This window comes from Asterias amurensis, chromosome 21 (genome assembly GCF_032118995.1).
Source record: "Asterias amurensis chromosome 21, ASM3211899v1".
NCBI classification, from domain to species: domain Eukaryota; kingdom Metazoa; phylum Echinodermata; class Asteroidea; order Forcipulatida; family Asteriidae; genus Asterias; species Asterias amurensis.
In genome coordinates this window covers 4421675-4446918 of record NC_092668.1, presented here as the reverse complement: position 1 = coordinate 4446918, position 25244 = coordinate 4421675, and the positions used below count along the sequence as shown (strand labels likewise).

The window sequence follows — 25244 nt, the reverse complement described above, 5'->3', positions numbered from 1 at the left end:
ATTTTTGCCAAAATTCAATAGAAATGCAAGGCTTACCCCTTGTGATTTTTTCATATTTTTGCCTAAATTCAGTAGAAATGCAAGGCTTACCCCTTGTGATTTTTTCATATTTTTGCCTAAATTCAATAGAAATGCAAGGCTTACCCCTTGTGATTTTTTTCATATTTTTGCCAAAATTCAAAAGAAATGCAAGGCTTACCCCTTGTGATTTTTTTCTTCATATTTTTGTCTAAATTCAATAGAAATGCAAGGCTTACCCCTTGTGATTTTTTTTTTATATTTTTGCCCAAATTCAATAAAAAAATGCAAGGAGTACCTCTTGTGATTTTTTTCATATTTTTGCCCAAATTCAATAGAAATGCAAGTGATTTTTTTTCTTCATATTTTCTCCTAAATTCAATAGAAATGCAAGGCTTACCTCTTGTGATTTTTTTCATATTTTTGCCCAAATTCAAATACCCCTGTGATTTTTTCTTCATATTTTTGCCCGAATTCAATAAAAATGCAAGGCTTACCTCTTGTGATTTTTTTTCACATTTTTGCCCAAATTCAAAAGAAATGCAAGGCTTACCCCTTGTGATTTTTTTTCTTCATATTTTTGTCTAAATTCAATAGAAATGCAAGGCTTACCCCTTGTGATTTTTTCATATTTTTGCCCAAATTCAATAGAAATGCAAGGCTTACCTCTTGTGATTTTTTTCATATTTTTGCCCAAATTCAAAAGAAATGCAAGGCTTACCCCTTGTGATTTTTTCATATTTTTGCCTAAATTCAGTAGAAATGCAAGGCTTACCCCTTGTGATTTTTTCATATATTTTTGCCTAAATTCAATAGAAATGCAAGGCTTACCCCTTGTAATTTGTTTCCATATTTTTGCCTAAATTCAATAGAAATGCAAGGCTCTACCCCTTGTAACTTTTTGTTCATATTTTGTTTTGGTGCCTAAGTTCAATAGAAATGCAAGGCTTACCCCTTGTGATTTTTTTTTCATATTTTTGCCTAAATCCAATAGAAATGCAAGGCTTACCCCTTGTGATTTTTTTTCATATTTTTTGTCCAAATTCAATAGAAATGCAAGGCTTACCCCTTGTGATTTATTTCATATTTTTGCCCAAATTCAATAGAAATGCAAGGCTTACCTCTTGTGATTTTTTTCATATTTTTGCCCAAATTCAAAAGAAATGCCAGGCTTACCCCTTGTGATTTTTTTCTTCATATTTTTGTCTAAATTCAATAGAAATGCAAGGCTTACCCCTTGTGATTTTTTTCATATTTTTGCCCAAATTCTAAAGAAATGCAAGGCTTACCCCTTGTGATTTTTTTCTTCATATTTTTGTCTAAATTCAATAGAAATGCAAGGCTTACCCCTTGTGATTTTTTTCTTCATATTTTTGCCTAAACTCAATAGAAATGCAAGGCTTACCCCTTGTGATTTGTTTTCATATTTTTGCCCGAATTCAATAAAAATGCAAGGCTTACCTCTTGTGATTTTTTTCATATTTTTGTCTAAATTCAATAGAAATGCAAGGCTTACCCCTCGTGATTTTTTTCATATTTTTTCCCAAATTCATTAGAAATGCAAGGCTTACCCCTTGTGATTTTTTTCATATTTTTGCCGAAATTCAATAGAAATGCAAGGCTTACCTCTTGTGATTTTTTTCATATTTTTGCCCAAATTCAATAGAAATGCAAGGCTTACCTCGTGTGATTTTTTTCATCTTTTTGTCTAAATTCAACAGAAATGCAAGGCTTACCCCTTGTGATTTTTTTCTTCATATTTTTGTCTAAACTCAATAGAAATGCAAGGCTTACCCCTTGTGATTTTTTTTTGTTGCCCAAATTCAATAGAAAATGCAAGGCTTACCTTATGTGATTTTTTTCATATTTTTGCCCAAATTCAATAGAAATGCAAGGCTTTCCCCTTGTGATTTTTTTCTTCATATTTTTGCCTAAATTCAATAGAAATGCAAGGCTTACCTCTTGTGATTTTTTTTCATATTTTTTCATTTTTTTGCCCAACTTCAATAGAAATGCAAGGCTTACCCCTTGTGATTTTTTTCTTCATATTTTTGCCTAAATTCAATAGAAATGCAAGGCTTACCTCTTGTGATTTTTTTTCATATTTTTTCCTAAATTCAATAGAAATGCAAGGCTTACCCTTTGTGATTTTTTTCATATATTATTTTCGCCCGAATTTAATAAAAATGCAAGGCTTACCTCTTGTGATTTTTTTCTTATTTTTGCCCAAATTCAAAAGAAATGCAAGGCTTACCCCTCGTTATTTTTTTTCTTCATATTTTAGTCTAAATTCAATAGAAATGCAAGGCTTACCCCTTGTGATTTTTTTCATATTTTTGCCCAAATTCAATACAAGCGAAGGCTTACCGCTTGTGTTTTTTTTTCATATTTAGGCCTAAATTCAAAATAAATGCAAGGCTTACCTTTTGTGATTTGTTCATATTTTTGTCTAAATTCAATAGAAATGCAAGGCTTACCCCTTGTGATTTTGTTCATATTATTTTGTCTAAATTCAATAGAAATGCCAGGCTTACTTACCCCTTGTGATTTTTTTAATATTAATTTGTCGCCTAAATTCAATATAAATTGAAGGCTAACCCCTTGTGATTTTTTTTTTTTTTTTTTGCCCAAATTCATTCGAAAATGCTAGGCCTACCCCTTGTTGACCCCAACCCCCCTTATTTTGCCTAAATTCAACAGAAATTCAAGGCTTACCCTAGCTAGAACTAACTATGAGGTTTGTTCTTAGAGTGATGAACCGTTACGAACCTCAATCTCATAGGGGACAGTTCAATCATAGTTCCAGAGGAATCATAGTCAAGTACGTTAATGAAACAATGACGGGATTGAGAGATTTTATCCCCTTGATATAAGAAAACATTTCTATTAAAAAAAATGAATGTATTTTATTCCTACTAATTCTAACTAAATTGATTACTTAGTACAGAAATCATAGGCCTAAAAAGGTTGAGATAGTAGTAGTATTTGTTTAGCTGCAGTGCAAAGATAATTAAATTATTTTGTAAATCATCGAAGACCAGCTGACAAGGACCACCTTTTTAATAATTAAAAAAGAAAAAAAACGCAATACAAAGTATCTATAACATTCTAAGATGTTTAAACACATCGAATAAACATAAACATGCGTACTTACCATGTATATGGGTAAAACATTGATTGTGAGGACACTCACTCAAATACAAGCAGACGACGTTGAAAAATGTTGTTTGTGAACAACGCCCTCTAGTGTTTGAAAAATATTTGTAACTTTATTTTGTACAGCGCTCTCTTGTGCTTGAAAAAATAACAACGCTACAGTTTCGCTCGTCCCCAGCGCCGGCGCCTTGCTTTTAGACTGGCCGCTGGGGCCGAGCGAACGCTACAGTATCAATTTGTTGTGGACAGCGCCCTCTTGTGCTTAAAAATAGCTTCTAATTTCATTAATTTAATTTTTCGGGGGAAGTTATTTTAAAAAGATGAGGTATGACTTTATTATCATTGGCACTTAAAGGTGCAGTTCGTCTTAATTGGCACTTAATTTATTTTCAAAATCTTGAAAAATATTTGCTGTATTTTATTATCGATCCTTAGCCAAAAGTTTACTTTCAAATTTTGGCAATATCATAAATTTAAGGCGTTATTTTTTACTAAAAACAACAACTATTGACCCCTTGCACGCGCATCACACGCGGCCACTGTGCCAATAGGTTTCTTTGTAAATGCCGCGTCGCCTAAAATGTGCACTTCGCTGAATAATGCACAAGTGACAGTATTATTATCATTCACCACATTGCCCACCAGTATGGCGCATCCAAGATATTCTGATGATGATTTCAGGGTGGCACGGTTGGCTTGTGCGTAAAGCGCTCGCCTCTCACCAAGGTGACCCCGGTTCGATTCCCGGTCGGGGCCATATGTGAGTTGAGTTGTGCATTGGTTCTCTGCTGTGCCATGAGGGTTTTCCAGACTATACGGTTTTCCTCCCTCAGGAAAAATCAAACACTTTCGATCTTGGCTGTGCTCCGTGGTCATAATGGGTTGATGTGGCTGGCAGCTGAATGCGCCCTTGCATGCCTGCTTCTCGAACACGTTGTAGCCGCGTCCTTCGCAATTCAGCTCTTAGCTGCGAGTAAGGATGATTAGCCCCCCAAATTATTATTATTATTATATTATGTCAGGTGAATCGGGTCAATAACAAAAGAAACCAGAACATTACTTTTCTGCTAACATTTATAACAAGATGACACATGTTTTAGAGCTAAATATACATAATTAACACAGAGTGCATTATTAGTCTATAGAAATGTTAGGTGATCACCCAGAATAATTGATGTCTCCCCCTTGTCATAATCAATCAAACCAAAATGATGCTGGCTGGAGGGAGGAACTTCAGTCAGGTCCCTAGCCTGGTAACATTCAGTATTCAGGATTACGTGATGTGACAAAAGGAACCTGACAATATTATTCAAATTCATCTTGTTGTGTATCCCGTCTGAACAAACTGTTATAGTTACTGATTTTTCTCAGACCAGCAAAGTTGTCGGACTTTTTTGCCACCCAGCCTCACTTTGGTTGCAATGATTAGAATGTGGGGGAAAAAATACCAAACTGGCCGAGCAGTGTTGACAGTCTATTGGAAAGAACTCCTCTTTAAATAAATGAAAAGTCCACAGTCTGAACGCTAAACCATGGAGCAAATTCACATCTTATTGAACACCCAGCAGTCCAAATCAACTCAAACTCGGTCCAGTTTGCAAGGGCTGATTAAGTTGCCCATATTTATAATATAAAACTTTCATTGATCTCAACAAATCTTGTGACCTTAACATGACCTTAACATGATCTTTGTGAAAGTTTAAGGTTGTGACCCGTGTCAACTTTGGGAATAGCTGGCTTTAAACTTGTGAATGCCTTAAGTACTGTAATTTTGATTTTGTAGAAAATAGTATTTTCACAGCTTATCCACCAGCCACCTGTTAAATACAGGACACTGCTGGGGTTATTAATGGGCTCACGTCTTTGGCAGGCAATCTGTTTCTGTACAGGTCTGGAATTACACGCAGGCCACGGAGGATATGGCCTCTGTTGCCCCTGGTCTTGGCCTTGGTGTCCCACTGACTATAAGATTTTCCAATGGAAGTGCCCTTTGCAAAATCAAATGGCCTTGCCCTTTCAAAATGTTCAAAGATGAAATTCCAGGCGTGTACATACCTTGACCAATCAAGCAGATGTGGATTAGGTCCAGAATGAATAAATCTAAACGGAATGTCAAACTAACTGTTTATTAATTTTGAGAGTTACATATAGCCTTGCTCAAGGCAGTCGAATTATTCACTCCAAAAAAAAAAAAAACGCCTCTGTAAAAACCCACCCGTATACACTGCGTAAAATGTGTGTAACCACATCGCACGACCCCCCGTACACTATCCGCATGCGTCGGCTGTCAGCGTACAGCCTCCACATGCGGTTAGTGGTACAAGTGCGGATGACTTGTGCATAGTAGTTGTACGACGGGTGTTGAGCAATATGACAGTGTATGCGGTTGGTTCGTGCAGTGATTACACATACTACGCACAGTGTATACGGATGGGTTTACAGCTGCGTCTTTTTCGGAGTGAATAATGCGACTGCCTTGAGCAAGGCTAAGTTACATAATGCTGAGAATGATAAATAATAACATATACACACCACACGTCCAATAATATACATGATGATAAATAAACAGTGCACATGAAAGCTAGAATGTGATGATATTGCACATTAAAGTGAAAGTGCTAGTGTGTAAAGAATATATAACAAAACATTAATTAATGAAGAATTTAAATTCTGATTTATATATCCCATAAAACAATAATTTTATGTGTGCAATGTACATATTTTATAAGGTGTGTGCTAAAATGTTTCAAATCATGCAAAACAACAAGATTAAAAATGATTCCCTTACTTATAATTCTGTCTTAGAGATGTTTAAAAATAAAATTCACTATAAAAATATACGGATTCTTGTCATGCGATATGGCCAGCTTTCAGTCTTGTTCCCTTTACACCAGTTCCAAACACAGTTCTAATTCACATTCCATAAGAAGGGAACAGACCAAAATGACCACACACAATGAAATCTTTGTTACTTTTGGTGGATTCGTTGATTTCAGAATGTTGGTTTCAATTAGTTATATCATTCACCTTGCAATGAAAACAACTTAAGACTTGGGTAGAATGTCACTTTTTAAACCACGCGGTGACACAGACTGAATGTGCGTAAATTAACTAAAAAAACTGACAAGATCAAGTACAGTTGATGTGCTAAAAATCCCTTGCATATCATAAAAGGCTACACGGACGCTGAGCTCACGCGCTAGTTTTTACGCACAACGAACAGCCGTTGCCCAATCATTGGTCTCCTTTGAGCACTTTTTGTTACCCCACGAGGGCGCTTTTTGACCCTGTGACGTCACATTCAAGGGGTCTATTGTAGGCCTATAGCCTGTGAAAGAAACAGTGTATTCATAATCATGCTTAAAGGTAGTGGACACTATTGGTAATTACTCAAAATAACTATTAGCATAAAACCTTACTTGGTAACGGGTAATGTTACACAAATTTGATTTTTGAGACCTTAGAGTTTAGAGTTTAGAATTTGAGGTCACGTGATCAAGCATCTGAAAGCACACAACTTTGTGTGACAAGGGTGTTTTTTTCTTTCAAGTTATCTCGCAACTCCGACGACAAATCAAGCTCAAATTTTCACAGGTTTATTATTTTATGCATATGTTGAGATACACCAAGTGAGAAGACTGGTCTTTCACAATTACCAATAGTGTCCAATGTCTTTAAAAAGGATCTTAATCAGCTAAATAGTGATCTAAGGAATGTTTTTATAAGTACTGAGCAACGGATACAACTTTAACGACTAACCTTTCCTACATTACATTGAAAGCAACATGCGGCATAATTACGATCTATAAACAGTTAGTTTTCATTTTAGTGTAAAGTCAATCTCAGGAGAAGAAAAATTTAGTTAACCTGACTCAAAATTTAGTTATTATTAAATGGAAGAGATATCAACTTTAGATTTTAATCCTACACTGAAATATCAACCTGATGTCAACCTGATTTGATGTCTTGAAAACAAAATTCAAATAAGTTATTTCTCCATTTCCTTCCAGAAAATCAATTAGCAGGATTTCGTGTTTGACTTATGTTTAGTCTTTACCTAATCTCAACAAATTTTCAATTAGAAATTTTGCTTCGAACCGAGGGCTTTTCCGCTAATTTCATAGTGCTACCCAGCATCCATTTTCATAAGCACTGGAAGGTTTGTATACCTTTTTTGTGTGCTTACCCTTAGCAGTGCTACCTTTGAAGAACAAAATTGACCACTACGCAGCTCTATGAAACTGGGCCAAGGTGTATAATAACAAGCAGTTTGAATTTATTTGAGGGTCGACTTTGTAAACTGTACACAAATTAGATTTGAGTTGTTTTTATACACTGTACATACATGTATAACAAATGGGCTACCTAAAACAGTAAGCCTGTAGTGGCTACTGGCTACAGCTACGACATGAGAACGGCGTAGGAGACCTAGGTTTGACTCCGGGAAGCTACTAGAACGCAACCATGACTTTCATTTACAGACCGACTTTAAAGCAACGTGTACCAGACCATTCATGCAATATATAAATACCCACAGTCTACGTTGTCATGCCGATGATATATAAATAGTTACGACAAATATTGCTTTGGTGTTACCTCACTGCTATAATATGATTCCACAACCAGTAGTAACAATTCTGAGAACCCCAGGAAAGGTGTGAGGGCGCTGGACTTTGGTACTTTGTTAAAGATATTAACCAATCAGAGTGGCGCATGTGGAACACATGTTGCTACTTGACCAATCAGCAGAAGCCTGAGTGAACTGGTTTGGTTTCAGTTAAAGTTTATCTATCATTCTACATGTATCAATAAACGAAAACAACTACAAGACCTGACATCCTAAAACTGTATTTGGGATGAAAGATAATGGCCGCTTTTTACCACAAAACTTTGACCAATATTTTGGAATTTATATTGCGTACACAATCTCAAGCTGTGTTCCTTTCAAACAATGAAAACCTTACGGAATGTGAAGGAGATAGCCTTGTTTTTTTTATCCCCAGGAGTAGGTGCCCCTGGTGACACTTAAAGTGTAGCCCTCACCTTGAAGTGGTCGTCCGTGGCCTTACACGAAGGCGTTTTAAAAAAAAAAAAAGTACAAGAAGGCAATGTGTGCCCAGAGTAGAGCGCCCTCAATGGTTCACTAGGCTTGTTTTTTATCTATATACAGTGATCTCTATAGTTTATGTCACAACATTGCTCACATCACAACCACCCTAATGTTAGAACTGCTTTTACCGTGAACACCTCACCAGTAACACCATGACGTTAGTCCCCACCAATTCCCCTACCACCATCCTTACCCCCTCCACAACAGCTGCTCATGACCAAGTTTTTGCACATGCCAAAAAAATGAAACATCTTTTAAAACAAAACGTCGACTTCAAAACTTTGTCTTTTCTTGTGCATCCCCGATCATTTATTCTCCACTGCTGCATCCCATCCCTTTTCACGATTCTTTTTTATTTTTTAGATGCCCCTCCATAATTTGTCATTATGATTACGTTATGGAAGTTTCAATTGCAGCATGTCAAGTTAGTCTTCCGTCGTAATTTAGAAAATCATTTTTTTTTTTACATGTGTTTCAAACAAAAAAGGAGGATAGTTTTCCTGTTTCATACTTTATACACCATGGATATGTCTCTGTTAATGAAGGCTTTGAAATTATTTCCACAATGCCTCATAATTATAGCCCAAGAGACAGTACTATCCCTGGTTAGAACTTTAGATTATGTGAAGGGAAATCTCTGACCCTCCCCCCCCAAAAAATAAAAATAAAAATAAAAATCCTTAAGAATAAGTTATTCCCTGATGAATACAGTCCAAACGTTACCCGTTTCTTTTCTCGTTTCTAGATGAAGTTCTCCAGTTCTCGTTTCAGAGCCTCCATCTCCTTGTCAGAAACCCCCTTCATCTGTAACTTGTTATTCCTCTCCAAGGTAAAGTCGCAAGATGTCGCTTCGGTGTCTGCGTACACCGTACAGATCTTCGTCTCGGGATAGTAGTTGGGGGCGCTTGCCGTGACAGTGTAATGACGGGGACTCCCGTCTTCGTTCGCTGATAGCAGGCGCCAGTAATCGCCATCAGTTGCTGTTACGGGGAAACCAAAATTCAAATTGAATCAAATGACTTTTTGTACATCAAGTAAGAAACCACAAGGGAAGCTGGTTGGGTAAATTTTGTAAAAAAGTTACCAGAGCAGTATTTAAACCAGCGACCTCTGAATAAACAGGCCGGCACAACTAATGACCTCCAGATTAACTTGTCGGCGCTATATCAACTAAGCTACATGTATCTAGCTTTATGTTTGGGATCGCCCTATTTTGTTACTGATGCAACCTGGAAAGCGGCAGCCAAGAAATCATCTTAAAGGGAATGCCACTTTTCTTTATTTCAAATACCAAATTAAAAACCACATTGGAAGTTGACAGGGTAAATTTAAAACAACTTGGGGTAGATCACAGACAAATTATCTAGAGCGGGATGTTCCAACGCCCTCTGGATTAAGGTGCCTGGGTGCTCTACAAAATGAGCTATCTAGCTCTATGCTGGCAGTTCCTCTTTTTTTGTCAATATTTGGGTTTGGGGTGTCATTCAGAGGCCACACAGCCTTGAGCTGTCATGTTTTTATAATATTTTTATACAATTTTAAAATTTTAATGTGTTTTTAGTTGCTGGGCACCTCTGAAAACCAGTGCTCCACTGGGAGGTTTCCCCAGGGTAAATAAGAAATAAATAAATAGCCATGGATACCACTACAGTTTATGATACAGCATGGGGAGCAGCAGCCACGAAATTACCAAAAGCAGATGCAACTTGTTTACTTCCCGTTTCAAGTAATAAACCACAAGGGAAATTCAATTTTAAATAACTTGGGGCCAACTATAAACCACAAGGGAAATTCAATTTTAAATAACTTGGGGCCAACTAAAATTAAAAATTGTGAGAGCAGCATTTGAGCGAAACCACCTTTAAATTTAAAGCGAATTTACATAGGTTAAATGGATGAATACATGTATCACCAATGGCATGTCATGGCCAAGTGGTTTAGTTCATCAGATTCTGGTGGTTGAGTCATCAGGGTGTGGGGTCAAACCATGGTCATGACGCTTATGCCTTAAGCAAGACACTTAATGCTATTTATTTCTCTTCCATAAAAGCTGATCTATTATTTACCGAAAAAAACATATTTGAGGGTTTGGTATTGATGTGAAGTGTTTGTTGACTAGACATGCTAGAAAGACAAATAAATAAAGAAATAATTCAACAAACGAATAAAAATATACAAGAAAATTACCTGTTGTGATGTAGTGTGTAATTCCGTCGACATCGATGACTGCATGTTCGATTCCATCGCCATACAAATCAGTCACTCGTCCTTTAATTCCAATGTGGCTCTGTAAAAATAAAATGATTAACAATATTAACCAGTGGTGTAACTAAGGGGCGGGGGGGGGGGGGGATAGTGGAATGTCTCCACCTCGTTGATGTGCCCTCATGTGCCCCTTGCCCTCATTTCAAATCTGAAAACCGAATCGTTATACCTAGATTTTGCATAAAGTTGTATCCTGCAAGAGCATTGCACCATGGTTGGTACTTGTTTTCGGTGTACGACAGGGCAATTTTAAGTAAACCACTTTTGACAATTTCTGGAAAAAATTCTGGAGAGAAGGCCTGAGGCTTCGGACCGAGGTGCTACATGTAGAGGTGGAAGGCGAGGAAAGACCACTCTGCCGTGAACCGGCCATTCTAACTGGTACCTGGTTGTTTTAACTAGCTGAACCACTCTTGCGGGAAAACAATTATGACTTCTGGGTTTAAATTTGATCTCCCTAGACCCAAGTCATCTCTTCACCTTTGACAGTTGTTCAACATCTTGAAGGGGCAGAGGGAGAGTCTTACCATTTGGATGTATTTGATGAGGGCAGGCTTGTTATCTTCCCAGTAACCTTTGAGATCTGACGCTTCAGGAAACTTGGTGCATCCCAGCTCCAGGGTTATTTCAAAACAGTTGGTGTGGAGGTAGTTGTAGTCTTGCATTCCTGGAATAACCCAAAATACATAGATCAATTTTTTTATTAAAATAAATAAAACGGTGATCAAGTGAGATACAGGAGCACTTTGAGTAAATCTTATTTCATGAAAGGTTTGCAGTAACACCATGTAATGACTATCTCTAAATGAGTTGGGGTGGTTCTGAAAAGAACTGTTGGTTTCAACTTGACATTTCGATCAGCATGCTCTGATCGTCTTCTGGAGAACTCCAGAAGATGATCAGAGCAAACTGATCGAAACATTTATACACCCGAAGGGCGTCTCAAAGCCCTTAAACAAACAGTATTTCCCTCAAGGCATGTGGGACTATGCTTGAATAATGAGATCTACTCCTTTTACATAGCACCATGTTTATTGCTGTGGCGCAATATGCTGCCAATCCAGCCAGGAACACCGGGCAAACCCTTCTTCTTTTTGATAAGTGCACTGGGTTCTTTTACGTGCGTTACACAACACACGGGACCAACGGCTTTACGTCCATCCGAAGGATGAAGCAATGGTTACGTGTCTTGTTTAAGGGTACAACTGGGACTCAAACCCACACTCTGCTGATCAGAAACACCAGAGTTTGAATTCGGTGCTCTTACCCGCTCGGCCACGACGACACTTCCAAGAATAAAAAAAAGCTAAGCGCACCAAAATAATACTTACCAGTGTAACATTTCCAGCCAAATTACCATGTCACATGTACACTCTGTGACAGATATCCTGCCTTTTTTTTGGCTAAGCAGAAAATATTTAAGCAATATTGTTGCTAAAGTAGCTCTATAAAATTGGTCTATAAAGTTCGGTGATGGTCAGTCATCGTAAATGGCTTACCTCCCCTGAGTGGGTACCAGGCTGCTCCATTGGTAATCCCATCCTCGAACACTGGTCCAAGATCTCCATCACATAACTTTCTGTTTGGGTCGGACATTTTAAGATGGGCTTCGGAATAGGCTGAGGCAAGGTCTCTGAACACTTCATCATCAGGTGATGCTGTGTAATGAAAAAGAAAAGTTTGTGTCAACGTCATGCTGATTTCTTGGCAAAATTATCAAGAAAAATACAATAAAAGTCACATGTGAAAGTTTCGGTTGAAGACAGTGTCTACTTGCTAAGAAAACAGCAAAAAACTTTCAGAAGAGCGTCAAATCCATCCACACTTAGGGAGGTGACAGCTTGTACCAACTGCATCTCTGGCTACAGCATAAATGACTGGACAAAAATCCTACGAAATCTTAGAGATGATTCCACATGACCCCGGTGACTGGGGGGGGGGGGCATTCTGGACCCAAAGTTTTGAATTGAAAGGAGTTCAATGGCAGAGGACACTATTGGTAATTACTCAAAATAATTGTTAGCATCAAAACTTACTTGGTAACAAGCAATGGAGAGCTGTTGATAGTATAAACATGGTGAGAAAAAGCTCTCGCTGAAGTAACATAGTTTTCAAGAAAGAAGTAATTGTCCACAAATTTGATTTCAAGACCTCAGAATTAGATTTAGAGGTCCTGAAATGTTGTCACACAACTTTGTGTGACAAGGGTTTTTTTTTTTTTTTTTTTCTTTATTTCGCAACTTCAACGACAAATTGAGCTCAAATTTTCACAGGTTTGCGATACTTTGCTTGAATGTTGAGATACACCAATAGAGAAGACTGGTCTTTGACAATTACAAATAGTGTCCAGTGTCTTTAAGATTGTTTGTCTTACCTTGGTACTCTGTCTTATCATTGTAGCTCGAGTCCCATGGATAGTTTGCAACCAGATCACCACCGTGAAGATTCGCCGACAAGACAAATGAATATTCCTGGAGCCACTCTATGACTGCCTTAGTCTCTGCTTCCAGCTGCCGACAAAACAGGGGGAAAAAATCCACAAAGGTTTAGAACGAGGGTCAGGACTACATGTACATGAACGTGGAAGTGTTGTGCCCAAGCGGTTAAGAGCATCAAATTCAAACTCTGGTGTTTCTGATCAGCAGAGTGTGGGTTCGAATCCCCAGCAGTGACACTTGTGATATTAAGCAAAACACTTTACCATTGCTTCCTCCTTCGGATGGGACGTAAAGCCGATGGTCCCAAGTGTTGTGTAGTGCATCGAAAAGAGAAGGGGTTTGCCCCGGTGTTCCTGGTAGTGGCTGCTTAATGCACCGTAGTACCTTGTAAACCCTTGTACATGTACGGTGCCAAATAATTGGGTCTCATAATTCATCACCGCAATAACCTACGTTTCTGAAATTTGTGTAATTGAAAGGAAGTCCTTGAATGATTTTTCTACTATACAATCTGGGTTATTTTATAAGTATGGTTTCATCTTTATGATTTTTGTGAATTGGATCTGAAGTCCTCCCCCCCCCCCAGAAAATTAACAAACAAAAAATAGCAGAGAATACATGAATCATTTCTCAGAATTCCGAGGGTTGGTGTCTGTTCTTTTATATTGTGCACAACTAAACTATGCAGTTGATACCCGTTGTCACCTTGATCATCAATATGGATGGATTTAATGTTCTTGTAAAAATAGGCCTACTGTGACGCTTTTTGTTCTACTAGACAATGTAGTTAGCAGACACTTTGACATAAGGCTTTTGTTGGATCTAACTTTACAGTTGTGCCTATAAATTGACACTACGATGACAAAAACCCAATCTATGGCCCTGTCAAATTTAATTTTTTTTTTTTTTTAGAGTTAACTAATTGATCTGTGTTCCTCTTACCAATATCATTAAAGGGACACGTTGCTTTGAAAAGCGTGAGAGTTGATCCATGAAAAGAGTTTGAAACCGTTTGTTATAAAATGCATACGGTTCAAAAGATGTTTTCAAAGTTGCGTAGATTTCATTGTTAACGTTGCAAACTAACACAGTCCACCATTTTGTGGAGTCAAAAACTTGACCCCCACAAAATGGCGTACCGTGTCAGTTCACGACAGATAAGGAAAACCATGCAATTTCGAGGCACATTTGTGTGGATTGTTATACTTGACATCAATCTTATATGCAATTTATAACAAACAGTTTCAAATGAATTTCAAAGACCGGATTGACCGATCCAAGGCAACGTGTCCCTTTAAAATTATAGAGGAAGAAAAAATCCCCTCCTAGATAAAACTAAATATTTACCTCATGTCCGATATCCTTAATGGCTGCTGAAATGTGATGGTTTTTGCCGTGAAGTCTAGAGAAGTCGGTTCTTTTATAGGCCTTCAGATAACGATTGAGGTCTGGAAAGTTGCGATTCAAATCCACGTTGTTAGCGTTCCTTCGTCCAGTCAGCCAATCATCTTTATTACCTTCAACTATCACCTGAGTAAAAGAAAAATAGTTGTCATTATTAAACACCAAATCCCAAATTGGCATCATGATAATTTAGAGTAGAGTAAAAAAATGTGTGCCACAAGTTTTCAAAGTGCACATGTGTACAAATAGACATGAAAAGTGATTCACTTACATGTAGGCCTATACAAAATGAGACCTGCAACTTGAAACCTTACCCAAACAGAAGAAGCTGTTTGCTTATTTATTTATTTATTTATTAATTAATTTATTTGACCATTAATATATTCTACTGCAGCTTTCTAGGCTTATAATGATACTTATTGTGAGCACCAACTGGTGAATTAAATCAATACATGGTAATAAAGGATGAAACATAAGGCGAGACTTGCAGTTGGACACAAATATTTGTTGTGTATTTCATTATTCAGTTTTCATTTCAGCATAGACCCCACAAAACGGAGGAAATTCAGGAAATCTGCTGAAAAAATGTATGCCTTTACCATATTGACTTGTGCAATCGAATATTTGTTTCTTTTTAACTCAGCTTTATTCACACTCCCCCCCCCCAAAAAAAATGGTTTTGTGAACAGTTATAAAAACTATCCCCCAAAATCAAAAAAGTGTCACTATGGGAGGGGGTCTTGAAAAGTTGTGCTTTTGACCCCTTGCACGCACATCACACGTGACGACTGTGCCACGCTCACCATTTAAAAAAATGCTTAAAGCCATTGGACCCTTTCGGTACAGAAAAAAAAAAAAAAGTTCACAGATTTACAAATAACTTACAGGGTATACAGAAGGTAGTGGTGAAATACTTCTCTTGAAATATTATTCCATGAAATGCTTTACTTTTTGAGAAAACAGTAAAACAATATCAATTCTCGTTAACGAGAATTACGGATTTATTTTAAACACATGTCATGACACGGCGAAACGCGCGGATACAAGGGTGGGTTTTCCCGTTATTTTCTCCCGACTCCGATGACCGATTAAGCCCAAATTTTCACAGGTTTGTTATTTGATATAGAAATTGTGATACACGAAGTGTGGGCCTTGGACAATACTGTTTACCGAAAGGGTCCAATGGCTTTAATAATAAGCATTTTCATTAACAAATTGTAAACTCAGGTTTCATGCAAATGCTATTCTAGACTTAGTCACATCCACCTAACAAATACATTTTGGCACGATATAAATTATTAAAAAACCCAAATTTGTGCATGAAAGCTCTCATGACAAATGAATGTGCAAAACCACATGACTATATTTGGATACTTCCCAGGGGTTACGGTCGCGCAAGGCATCCTCGGAAAGAAGACAAAAAATGGCGCAGCGAGATCGAACACCACTGGGTACGAGGTTGAATTCTTACCTTTTCATAACCCTTCTTGTAGCCATCGGGATTCATGGATGGCATGATGTGGATTCTTGTCTCATCAATAAGATGTTTTATCTCTGGATCCCCGCTCTTGTACATCTTACAGAGGTATGGGATGAGGACCAGGAGGATCTCGCGACCTACGACCTCATTACCATGCATGTTGCCAATGTACTTGAACTCCGGCTCACCTGTGCGTAAAATGCACATAACATGTCAAAACATATTTCATACACAATGTATACAGTTTGGAAGTTTTTCCAGGAAGTTCATTAAAGCCCTGTTCATACTTCCTACGATTATTTGTGAATGCGAAACAAACTTGGCACAGAAAACAGGATTTGAATCAATCAGAATAAATAAATTCAGAAAATTTCAAATAATGTTTGATTTGGGGTTATTTAACCTCAAAGGCCAATGAAGATAATACATTCAGAATTCAGAAGGGAATCTCAAAAATTTTTTTTTTAGATTTTAGGCCTACATGTTCTGTAGGATAGTAACAATCCACTGAAGACGATAAAACATTTAGGGTTTTTAAGTGTGAAATGGAATTCTGTAAGTGTAAATGTCAACTGAATCTGCACTTTTCTGAACTGGCAAAATATTGGCCCAACAAAACTGTGCACATATGGTACACAATGTAAGTGTATGCATTCACCACATGTTATCATATCGTGCAGGCTGGCATATTTTTCCCCATATCATTCACAAGTCAACTCAAAACCACATTGGATCATATTGAACGGTCAAACAGAAGCGATTTTTAAAAAACAAATTTGGTAAACGTGACCGAGCTTCCCAGTTCCCACCTGATGAATCAATCTATAAATGGCAACTTCCCAAGAAAAAGGATTTTTAAATCTGATAACCAACCATGACCTTGGACTTGACCACTTTTCCGAGTGTACATTTGAAACAGAAATGACTGAGATGTTTCACAGAGGTGCTAGCTCAGCAATTATCAGAGTGCAGCGGCCTGGAATTACAGCAAAGGCCACGGAGGCCTTGGCCTGTTGCCCCTGGTCATGACCTTGGTGCCCCTTCAAAATTTCCCCATAAGGTTTATTGCGATTCAGAAACGCAATGCATTGTGGGAAGGAATATGGGGCGGTTTCTATGCAGTTTCTATGACTCCTCACGCAACGCTATACCTTGTGTGGGTTCAACAGCGATATTTTGCTATTTGCGATAAACCTTATAGACTTTTAAGATTTTCAAATGAAAGTACCCTTTGCGAAATCTAAATTACATAGACTTGCCCTCTCAAAAATAACTCGACAATTTTGTGGCCCCTGTCACCTCTGATGGGATATTAACCGCTGACATTTTAATTTAATAATAGTGTACACAACTGTACGGTGGTGATTAAAGGACAGGCCTGATACTTCACGGAGGCAACAGAGGCGATTGCCTCCGTTGCCCCTTGCCATTGCCTTGGTGCCCTTGAAATGCTCGAGTAGAAATTTACAATTTCCTCATAGGGTGCCCTTTGTCAAAGAGAAAATGCCTTGGTGCCCTTGCCCTTTAAAAAACGAAGCATACATTGTACAGCCCTGAAAGGAAGTTATATATATTTTTTTTGAGCGAAACAAGTGAGAAAGAGGTACATGTACCCGTAATCACCCGCATGGATTGTGTTGTTTTGGTAACAAGTTGTTCCAAATTGCACGAGTTTTAAAACTCATTCCTAATTTGGAAAACTTCAAAGTTTAATTATCACTTTTTTGACACTGCCACGTTTATGCGGAGAGCCACAGAGAAGTGTTTTAATTTTATGATGATTATTTTTTTTTTATTTTACTGGTGGTACTTGGCTAGGGCTCATTACTTCCATAATGGTTGGAGTTTGCATAAATAGACTGTTATTGTTTAAGGACATGGGAGGTCAGTCTAGCTAATTAATTTTAAAAAGCCGGATTCTGCATGAATAAATGAACACTCTGTGATAACTGTAACCCTCAATCCAGTCTGCTTCAAACAAGAAGGTTATAAAATATGTAAAAGTAACATGAACCGCCAAATTGTACAGCCAGGACAATATGTGCTGCTGTCGTGACTTTACATTTGGCCGAGGCCAAATTAATGAAATTCCTGGGTTTTTAAAAATTAATAAAACTGTACACATTTTGTGTATTATCAAATCATCCTATATGTTTGAATTTGGAGCATTGCAATCATTCTAGAAAATATTATGTGATTGGAATGTTGTTGTTTTTGTTTCGTTTTCTTCACCAAACCAAAATAAACCACCCAAGGCAAGAAGATGTACCAACCAACCAAGAAGAAACAACTGAATCATGAACGCTTTTTTTCTAAAAATATTTAAATGACACATGAATAATTTAATTTCACAAAAAATGCAAACAAACTCACCAGATTCATGTTGTCCAGGATTATCAGTGATCTCAATAACCCATAAATCTTCTCCATTTGTGCTTTTACCCTGGCTGTAAATGTGGGTAATGTCGGGACATTCTGCGTGAGTTTCATCCAAAACCTGCTTCAACTCCTCCGCAGTGTGGTGGTGAAATTTGTAATCATCGCCGGGGAAAATGTCTGCCCAAACGACCCCGAGCAGAAGGAGAAATAAACAAGGTTTCATCTTGTCGACAGGGATAGAAGAAAGAAGGAAAGGAATAAAGGGTCGGAACCGGCTTGCTTTGAAAGACGTGTGATAGTTTTACAAAATTTTCAGCTTTTTCGAAGGTAAAACAGACAACATACGGTGCCGCTCGCGTATAGAGTTGGGTAACGATGACGGCAGATTGCAGATAGGAAATTAACACACGAACGACGAAGATTCAGAAAAGATGGAGTGCAGGTCGATACCATTTTTTAGTAGGGGGTTGAACGTATAAAAAATAACTTGAAATTATTTCACAATCACAATCACAATTAACTTTCCTTAAATACTTTTAAAGACATTTAAATAGCAACACGTTAATATTACATAGGATACTTGATAATTCTCCAAAACATAAAAAACGTAAAAGAGTGACGGGTTGGCTTGACAGCTACCCCTCTGTATTAATAAACTCGACTGATAATTGACGTCAAACTGTTATAGGGGGGGGGGGGTAGTGCAGGTTCGATGTGTAATAAAGGGGGGCTTGTGCTTGAGAAAGAGTGGGGGTTGTGTTGTAGACATGTTTATTATCTCAGCTGACGTACGGTTACGTTGAAGGGATGCCTAAACATATAAAATACGCCCACCACTCTCCAGGCAGTTTTTGACTGATCTATAAGAATTAAGGACCCAATTATTTAATGACAGGCTGTTTACCTAGAGGTTTTCCCGGAGGGAGGCTGTATTAGATGAAGTGAATTTAGGGTGTCTAGCCTTAGCTCATACTTGCAATAAAATAATACAACAAAAATTATATGTGGGTTTTCTCTCCGCAATAGCGGCCGAATTGTTTAGTCATTTTTGGGACTGCTTTTATTTATCGAGGATATGCATAAACAATTATGTCAAGTACGGTCAGTCAATATTAGATCGACCCGAGAAAATGAGATTTCAAGATGATCACGGTGATTTTAATAATTAGAGGCATGGAGGAACCGTTTTTTGGAATTTGGATTGCAATCATTCTGCCGGGACATAACCGCGCAACCATTACCTTTTAAAATATTATAATGTCCGCAGGTATATTTACATATAGTATTTCAAAAATAAATGGTTCTAAAAAGTAATTATGTACATTTCGATTGGGACGCGTCGTCACCAACCATGCTGCCACCAACCAAAGGCGTTGTGTAACAAAAAGTGGGGGCAAATTTTGAACTTTGCTTTCAATAATAAGGGAAGCGGACTTTGAACAGTGACGGGTCGTTGCTTTGATGAGTCTTGTGTATAATCCACTCAACCATATAAGCAGAGCAAGGGCCAGCAATTGACAAGGTCACAATAACAGAAACATAACTTATAGCATTCATTAAAAAAACTTGTCATTTTTTGAGCATTTTGGTACTGCATGTTTTGGGGGGTTCATGCAAAGACAACTGTTGACTACCATGGCACCTCGCTTCAAGTTGACGTATTTTGATATTCGGGGGAAAGCTGAAGTTATTCGTCTGATGTTTGCAGCTAGTGGGGTAGAGTTTGAAGACAAGAGAATTGCCGTTGAAGACTGGAGCAAAATCAAACCAAGTAAGTTCACTGCACTGCACAGCATGCCTGCAGTCGGCTGCTGCTGGAAGCGGAACGAACCTCATCATAGTTCTAAGTAGATGCAACCCCCTGGGCCCAATTTCATAGAGCTGCTAACACACAACCTTGCTTAGCATGAAATGTTTGCCTTGATTAAAACAGGATTACCAGCCAAATTTCCACAACAGCTGCCGAATACCCGTAACAAGCAATATGCAACAAATGGAAGTATAAATAATCCTGTTTTTATCAAAGGAAGAAGTTTCATGCTAAGCAAATGTTTGTGCTTAGCATCTCAATTAAATTAGGCCCTGATATTATACAACTAGTATAGCCTACAAACGTTTGCATCCTGGGCCACCCACAATTTTTGGCGCTCAATTTCGGAGCGTGGTTTTTTTAACTCCCATGGCAGAACGAGGAGTGTTTTAACCCGGACCCACCATTCTATATGGGCCTAATATAATGGCACTGTGTTTGTGGAGTAATGCTTCACACACGATTCGAGGGGGCGGGCGCGGGGAGGGGGGGGGTAGCAAAATAGGTGGGTGGTTTTATGAACAGTTTTGGGTTTGGTGTGTGTCGGTTTTAGGGGAGGGTTTGAGGGGGGGGGGGGGGGGGTCTCTGCCCTTTAACCATTTTAATTGGTATTATGATTCTCTTTCTCACTACCCCCTTAGGTGTAATTATTTTGTTGTCAACATCATGTCATGTTCAAATATTTTGATTAACATACAGGTACTCCGTTTGGCAGGTTGCCAGTTCTTGAGTTTGATGGAAACGTTCTTCCTGAAACGAAGGCAATTGCTGGATTTGTTGCCAGAGCGACAGGTAGGGCAAAACAACTTTTTTTATTTAAAGGAAATATTGATTAAATAAAACTAAAATTATAAATGAAAAATTGGGTTAATCCCCCTATGTTAAGACACCCATGGTGTATTTTCCCAACCCTAACCCCCGAAAAGACATATTTTTTCTATTTCAACGTCACAGACTCACAGCCCAAGTTTTTGTCAACCGAGGTTGGAAAACTATAGAAAGCCATCAATGCAAGACAGAATACAGATATCATCTGTTTTGTAAAAATTGTGACGGATCTGTTGGACAAAGCAACAAATCATGAGAGTGTTTTTTTTTAATGGAAGTTTGCAGAATTGTTAAGTTCCTTAATTGACTAGATTTGAAATGATTAGATTTGTTTCAGGCTGGCCATGACATCCAGCGCTGTTTGTTTATCAACAAAGGAAAGGCCTTTTTTTTAATAGTGTGTAAAGCAGCAGTTTGTTTAAAAAAGTTAATGTCGGAACATGGGTGTCGGACTATAGAGCAGTCACCTAAAACTGTCTTTGGTGGTTTGTAATAAACTATGTCTTATTTGTTGCTCTTGGGTATTTCCTTTTTAGGCTTGTATGGCCAATCAAGCTTAGAGCAGGCCAGAATCGATGTTGTCATGGAGATAATTCATGATCTACAGCTGACATTTTCTATTGGACAAGTGCAGAAAGATGCTAAAAACAAGGTATGACATATTACTCGGGTGGGATTCGAACTGATGCATACAGTGCATCAGTGTACATGGGTAAAAACCAAAAAGACAAATTTAACATCTATTAGAAGGTGCGACATGCATTAACTAAAAAAGAAAACTTAAATATCAAAGAACAGGGGAAAAACCTTTGTGGAACTTTTTACTTTATTTAATTGTTTTTTAAATTTCATATATAAATTCCAAGAAATCTCCCAGAAAAGCAAACTTAATTCACAGTAGCAGCCAAGTACTGCATGGATAGATACTAAAAGGAAGTTTCAGTTTTAGATGTGGGAGAACATTTTTAACGTAATTCAACTATTCAAGGGAAAAATCCACGCAATCAAGTGGGAACTGAAAACCCAACTCACAAAGTGCTCCTGGCGGGATTCGAAACTGAGTACACATTTCAGATTAAATAAAATATTTGTTCATTTTTTATTCTCTTCCCCCATTCTCCTTTGTTTCCATGGACAGGAAGAACTAATCAAGTCTTTTTTTGAGAAGGATTGTCTCAAGTTTGTCAACTGGTTAGAGGGACTTCTTGTACAGAATCAAGGAGGAGATGGATTCTTTGTGGGAGATTCGGTAAGAAAGCTGCATTTTACTCGTGAAGGATTCAAACTACGCCATGCCTCCAAATCAGAGGTCTTATTGTTGTGTATCCCTTTTTGTTTGTTTGTTGTTGGTTTAAGTTTATTAATGACACTGGACACCTTTGGCAATTGTCAAAGTCGAAAGACAAGGATTCTCACTTGGTGTATCCCAATTAATGCATCAAATAACAAATCTGTGAGGTTTTGGACTCAATTGGTCATCGAAGTTGCAAGAGTATAATATGAGAAAAAAACACACTTTTGTACAAACTTTTGTGCTTTCAGATGCATAATAAAAGGTTAAGGCCAGAAGTCTTTTAATATTTGTTTGAAACATTATACTTTACTTTAAGAAATTAAAAATGAGTATAACAATTTCCCTGAAAATTAATTTAGCATGTACAATGTATTTCAGCGACTCCACTGAAAAAATGCTCATTTTTTTTCCTTCGAAAACTTCACAACTTATGAAGCTGAAGCGTCTACATGTAACATTCACAGCGAGTAGTGATTTATATCATGGCCAAAAACGATCCACAAAAGGTATAAAAAAAACTAAAGGAATTTTTCCCTCAAACATGAAGTTTTACTCCAGTTTCTGAACTGAAGTTTGGATAACTTTTTCATTTTTCTAGGTGTCCATGGCAGATCTTGATTTCTATGCCGGACATGAGCTCCTTCTGAAGGGGAACCCAGCTGCATTCCAGAATGCACCCAAGTTAACATCGCTGATAGCTCGTGTTGAAGAGATCCCCAAAATCAAAGATTGGTTGCCAAACCGTCCAGCCAAATTTTCAATTACTATGCCATGAAGTAACTTGAGTGAATTTTATTTCATTTTCATTATCATTTTCATTGTCAATTATTGAATTCTGGTTGTGAAAAATAGTTAATGGCCTGACGTTTCGACCCAAGCAGTCTTTCTAGAAAGCTAAATGACAACACAACAAACATGAACAGGTAACTAAAATGTAGCATAAGCAGTGAAGTGGAAATACATGAATGGAGTTAGAAGACACAACAGAAATTTATTGAAATAAATATTTTTATCAGACATGGTGGTTGAAATGTTGACTTTATTCACTCATTCCCCATGAACTGCACTGAGGTTGTTTGTATAAAAACATTTATTTTTCAAATGTTGCAAGTTTAGATAATGGTCGTGAACTCAGAAACACAGGAAACACAACTGGTTTCTGCTTGCAAGGATAATTTATTTTATATGTACACACAAAAACGTTCCAGTTATTCCAGTAAAAACATGTGTTGTTATATATCTTCAATGGGGCTGTGTCGTCATAATCAAATCAGCCTGTGGCTAAACCTGTACATGGAAAAACTCGCACCCAGTTACAGAACATGCTCTACATAGATATAATACAAAAGTAGGGCACGAGCGTGCTGTGTAACTCAATAGTTCTTAATTAAATGTACAGCCATAGGCCTGTGATCGTGGCTTTCACTCTACCTGGCTGATAGCCACTACATCATTGCACGAAATAGCACCCTCTTGTAGATTAACCTTCGTCATTAGCCTATGGTCATTTTGGAGCGTGACAGCTAATCTGTTGGGGGTGCTTTTCTTGGCTGATGAGGAGATAACCGCAATCCCTGACTTGAAATAAAGTCTAGCTTTGATCATAAGGACACAGCCCCATTTTAAAATTAAAACTGATGACATCACATAAAATTTATTATATTTTTGTTATTGTAAATGTCCCAAATTATACATCATTAATCATGCAGCACTTTACACTTGTCGATATATTATTAGCTTTTTTGAGATATGCTGGACACTGTGTAGAAGTGCTCAATTTGGTATACACAAATAAATTTACCCAAACCTAATAAAAATAGTAAGAAAATAGAATAAGCTGTTGTATACAACTTACCAACCAAAAAAGGACAGTGTATATAGGCCCCCTATGCAAAACAGATTAATGGCCTGACGTTTCAACCCTAGCAGAGTCTTTCTCAAAGGCTAAATGTCTAATGGTATGGTGTCCACCATATCTCAAAATGACGCATTCCAATACAACATTTCAAAGGAAAGTAAATCATTTTTTTTTTTAAAGAGTAGATGCATTCCTATCATCTTGTTTTTAATAAACACAACATAAAACAATCTGTGAAAATTTGTTCTTTATTTATATGATAAAATAGAATTAGCTGTTGCAATTTGCTTATTACCAACCAAACGGACCTATGGTATAAATGCAAACATTTTGTTTTCTAATAAAATAAAATCATCAAAGGGAAACGAAGAAGAGCCAATATCAAACAAATACCAGGAATTCACCAACTTAACTCATTGGCTGATGTATTGTTATGTATGGAAGTGCAGTTCTGTTCACAAAAACAAAATTTTGACTGGATTCATTAGCGACAAGGGCTTAATTTTCTATTGATGGATAATTGCATCGAAGACCGACTGCATCAATTGGCGTTACCATGGTAACAGCATCATCGCTAGGGTGATGTACAGGGCTTTCATGAGCTCACGACTTCAAAGCAAACATAATTTTCTTTGAGCATCATCAGATGAGGGAAGAAAATTTGAAGGGAATTTTAAATTGTCTTTTTTTTATAGGGCTTGGCGAGATAATGAATTGAAAGGATTCGTTAAAAATTGTGACTTTTAATGCCTTTGGTTTTTGAAACCGTTCGATTGTTTTCATCCTCTATAAATGTAGATGCATACAACAAAACTAACCCAAAGAAGACAAACCATTTCAAAAGGTGGTCGCGTTTTTGAGATATCGCCGAAAATCTGGAGCCGTTGTGTCCATGCAGGAAGAATAATCTGTAACATTGGAGTGTACACAATCATGAGAGACAGTACTGTCAGTAAAGCTTCTTAGATTAAATTTTTGGTGGATGAAAACTGATATCCTTTTCCTTAAAGGAACACGTTGCCTTGGATTGGACGAGTTGGCCTATAAAAAGCGTTTTGAAGTTTTGTAACCCTTTTTTTTATAAAATGCATATGGTTGGAAAGATGTTTTAAAAGTAGAATACAAGATCCACACAAGTTTGCCTCGAAATTGCATGGTTTTCCTTTTACTGTGCGAACTAACACGGTCGGCCGACTCCCATAAA

The 25244-nt window shown here is 37.6% G+C and overlaps 2 protein-coding genes across 2 annotated transcripts; one reads left to right on the top strand and one right to left on the bottom strand.

Moving 5' to 3' along the window:
- Nucleotides 1–4217: 4217 nt before the first annotated feature.
- LOC139953256 (carboxypeptidase D-like) lies at nucleotides 4218–18649 on the bottom strand. The gene is made up of 8 exons (XM_071952728.1): nucleotides 18245–18649; nucleotides 15863–16059; nucleotides 14335–14517; nucleotides 12924–13059; nucleotides 12049–12207; nucleotides 11077–11216; nucleotides 10472–10571; nucleotides 4218–9264 (listed from the first exon to the last, which is right to left on the bottom strand). The coding sequence occupies exons 1-8, from the start codon at nucleotides 18471–18473 to the stop codon at nucleotides 9026–9028; spliced, it is 1383 nt and encodes a 460-aa protein (XP_071808829.1). The 5' UTR covers nucleotides 18474–18649; the 3' UTR covers nucleotides 4218–9025.
- Nucleotides 18650–19733: 1084 nt separating this feature from the next.
- On the top strand, nucleotides 19734–25205 carry LOC139952972 (glutathione S-transferase-like). Its single transcript, XM_071952322.1, has 5 exons — nucleotides 19734–20021; nucleotides 20760–20852; nucleotides 21425–21540; nucleotides 22027–22137; nucleotides 22781–25205. The coding sequence occupies exons 1-5, from the start codon at nucleotides 19862–19864 to the stop codon at nucleotides 22955–22957; spliced, it is 657 nt and encodes a 218-aa protein (XP_071808423.1). The 5' UTR covers nucleotides 19734–19861; the 3' UTR covers nucleotides 22958–25205.
- Nucleotides 25206–25244: the final 39 nt, after the last annotated feature.

Bases quoted from the DNA above. Each gene is read 5' to 3' on its own strand.
- LOC139952972 (XM_071952322.1), top strand. From the start codon at position 19,862: ATGCAAAGACAACTGTTGACTACCATGGCACCTCGCTTCAAGTTGACG. The intron at 20,022-20,759 runs GTAAGTTCACTG...ATTAACATACAG, and splicing joins CTGGAGCAAAATCAAACCAA to GTACTCCGTTTGGCAGGTTG. The intron at 22,138-22,780 runs GTAAGAAAGCTG...TCATTTTTCTAG, and splicing joins GATTCTTTGTGGGAGATTCG to GTGTCCATGGCAGATCTTGA.
- LOC139953256 (XM_071952728.1), bottom strand. From the start codon at position 18,473: ATGAAACCTTGTTTATTTCTCCTTCTGCTCGGGGTCGTTTGGGCAGAC. The intron at 14,518-15,862 runs GTAAGAATTCAA...TCTTTTACTCAG, and splicing joins ACAAGAAGGGTTATGAAAAG to GTGATAGTTGAAGGTAATAA. The intron at 10,572-11,076 runs GTAAGACTCTCC...TTATTTTTACAG, and splicing joins TCATCAAATACATCCAAATG to AGCCACATTGGAATTAAAGG.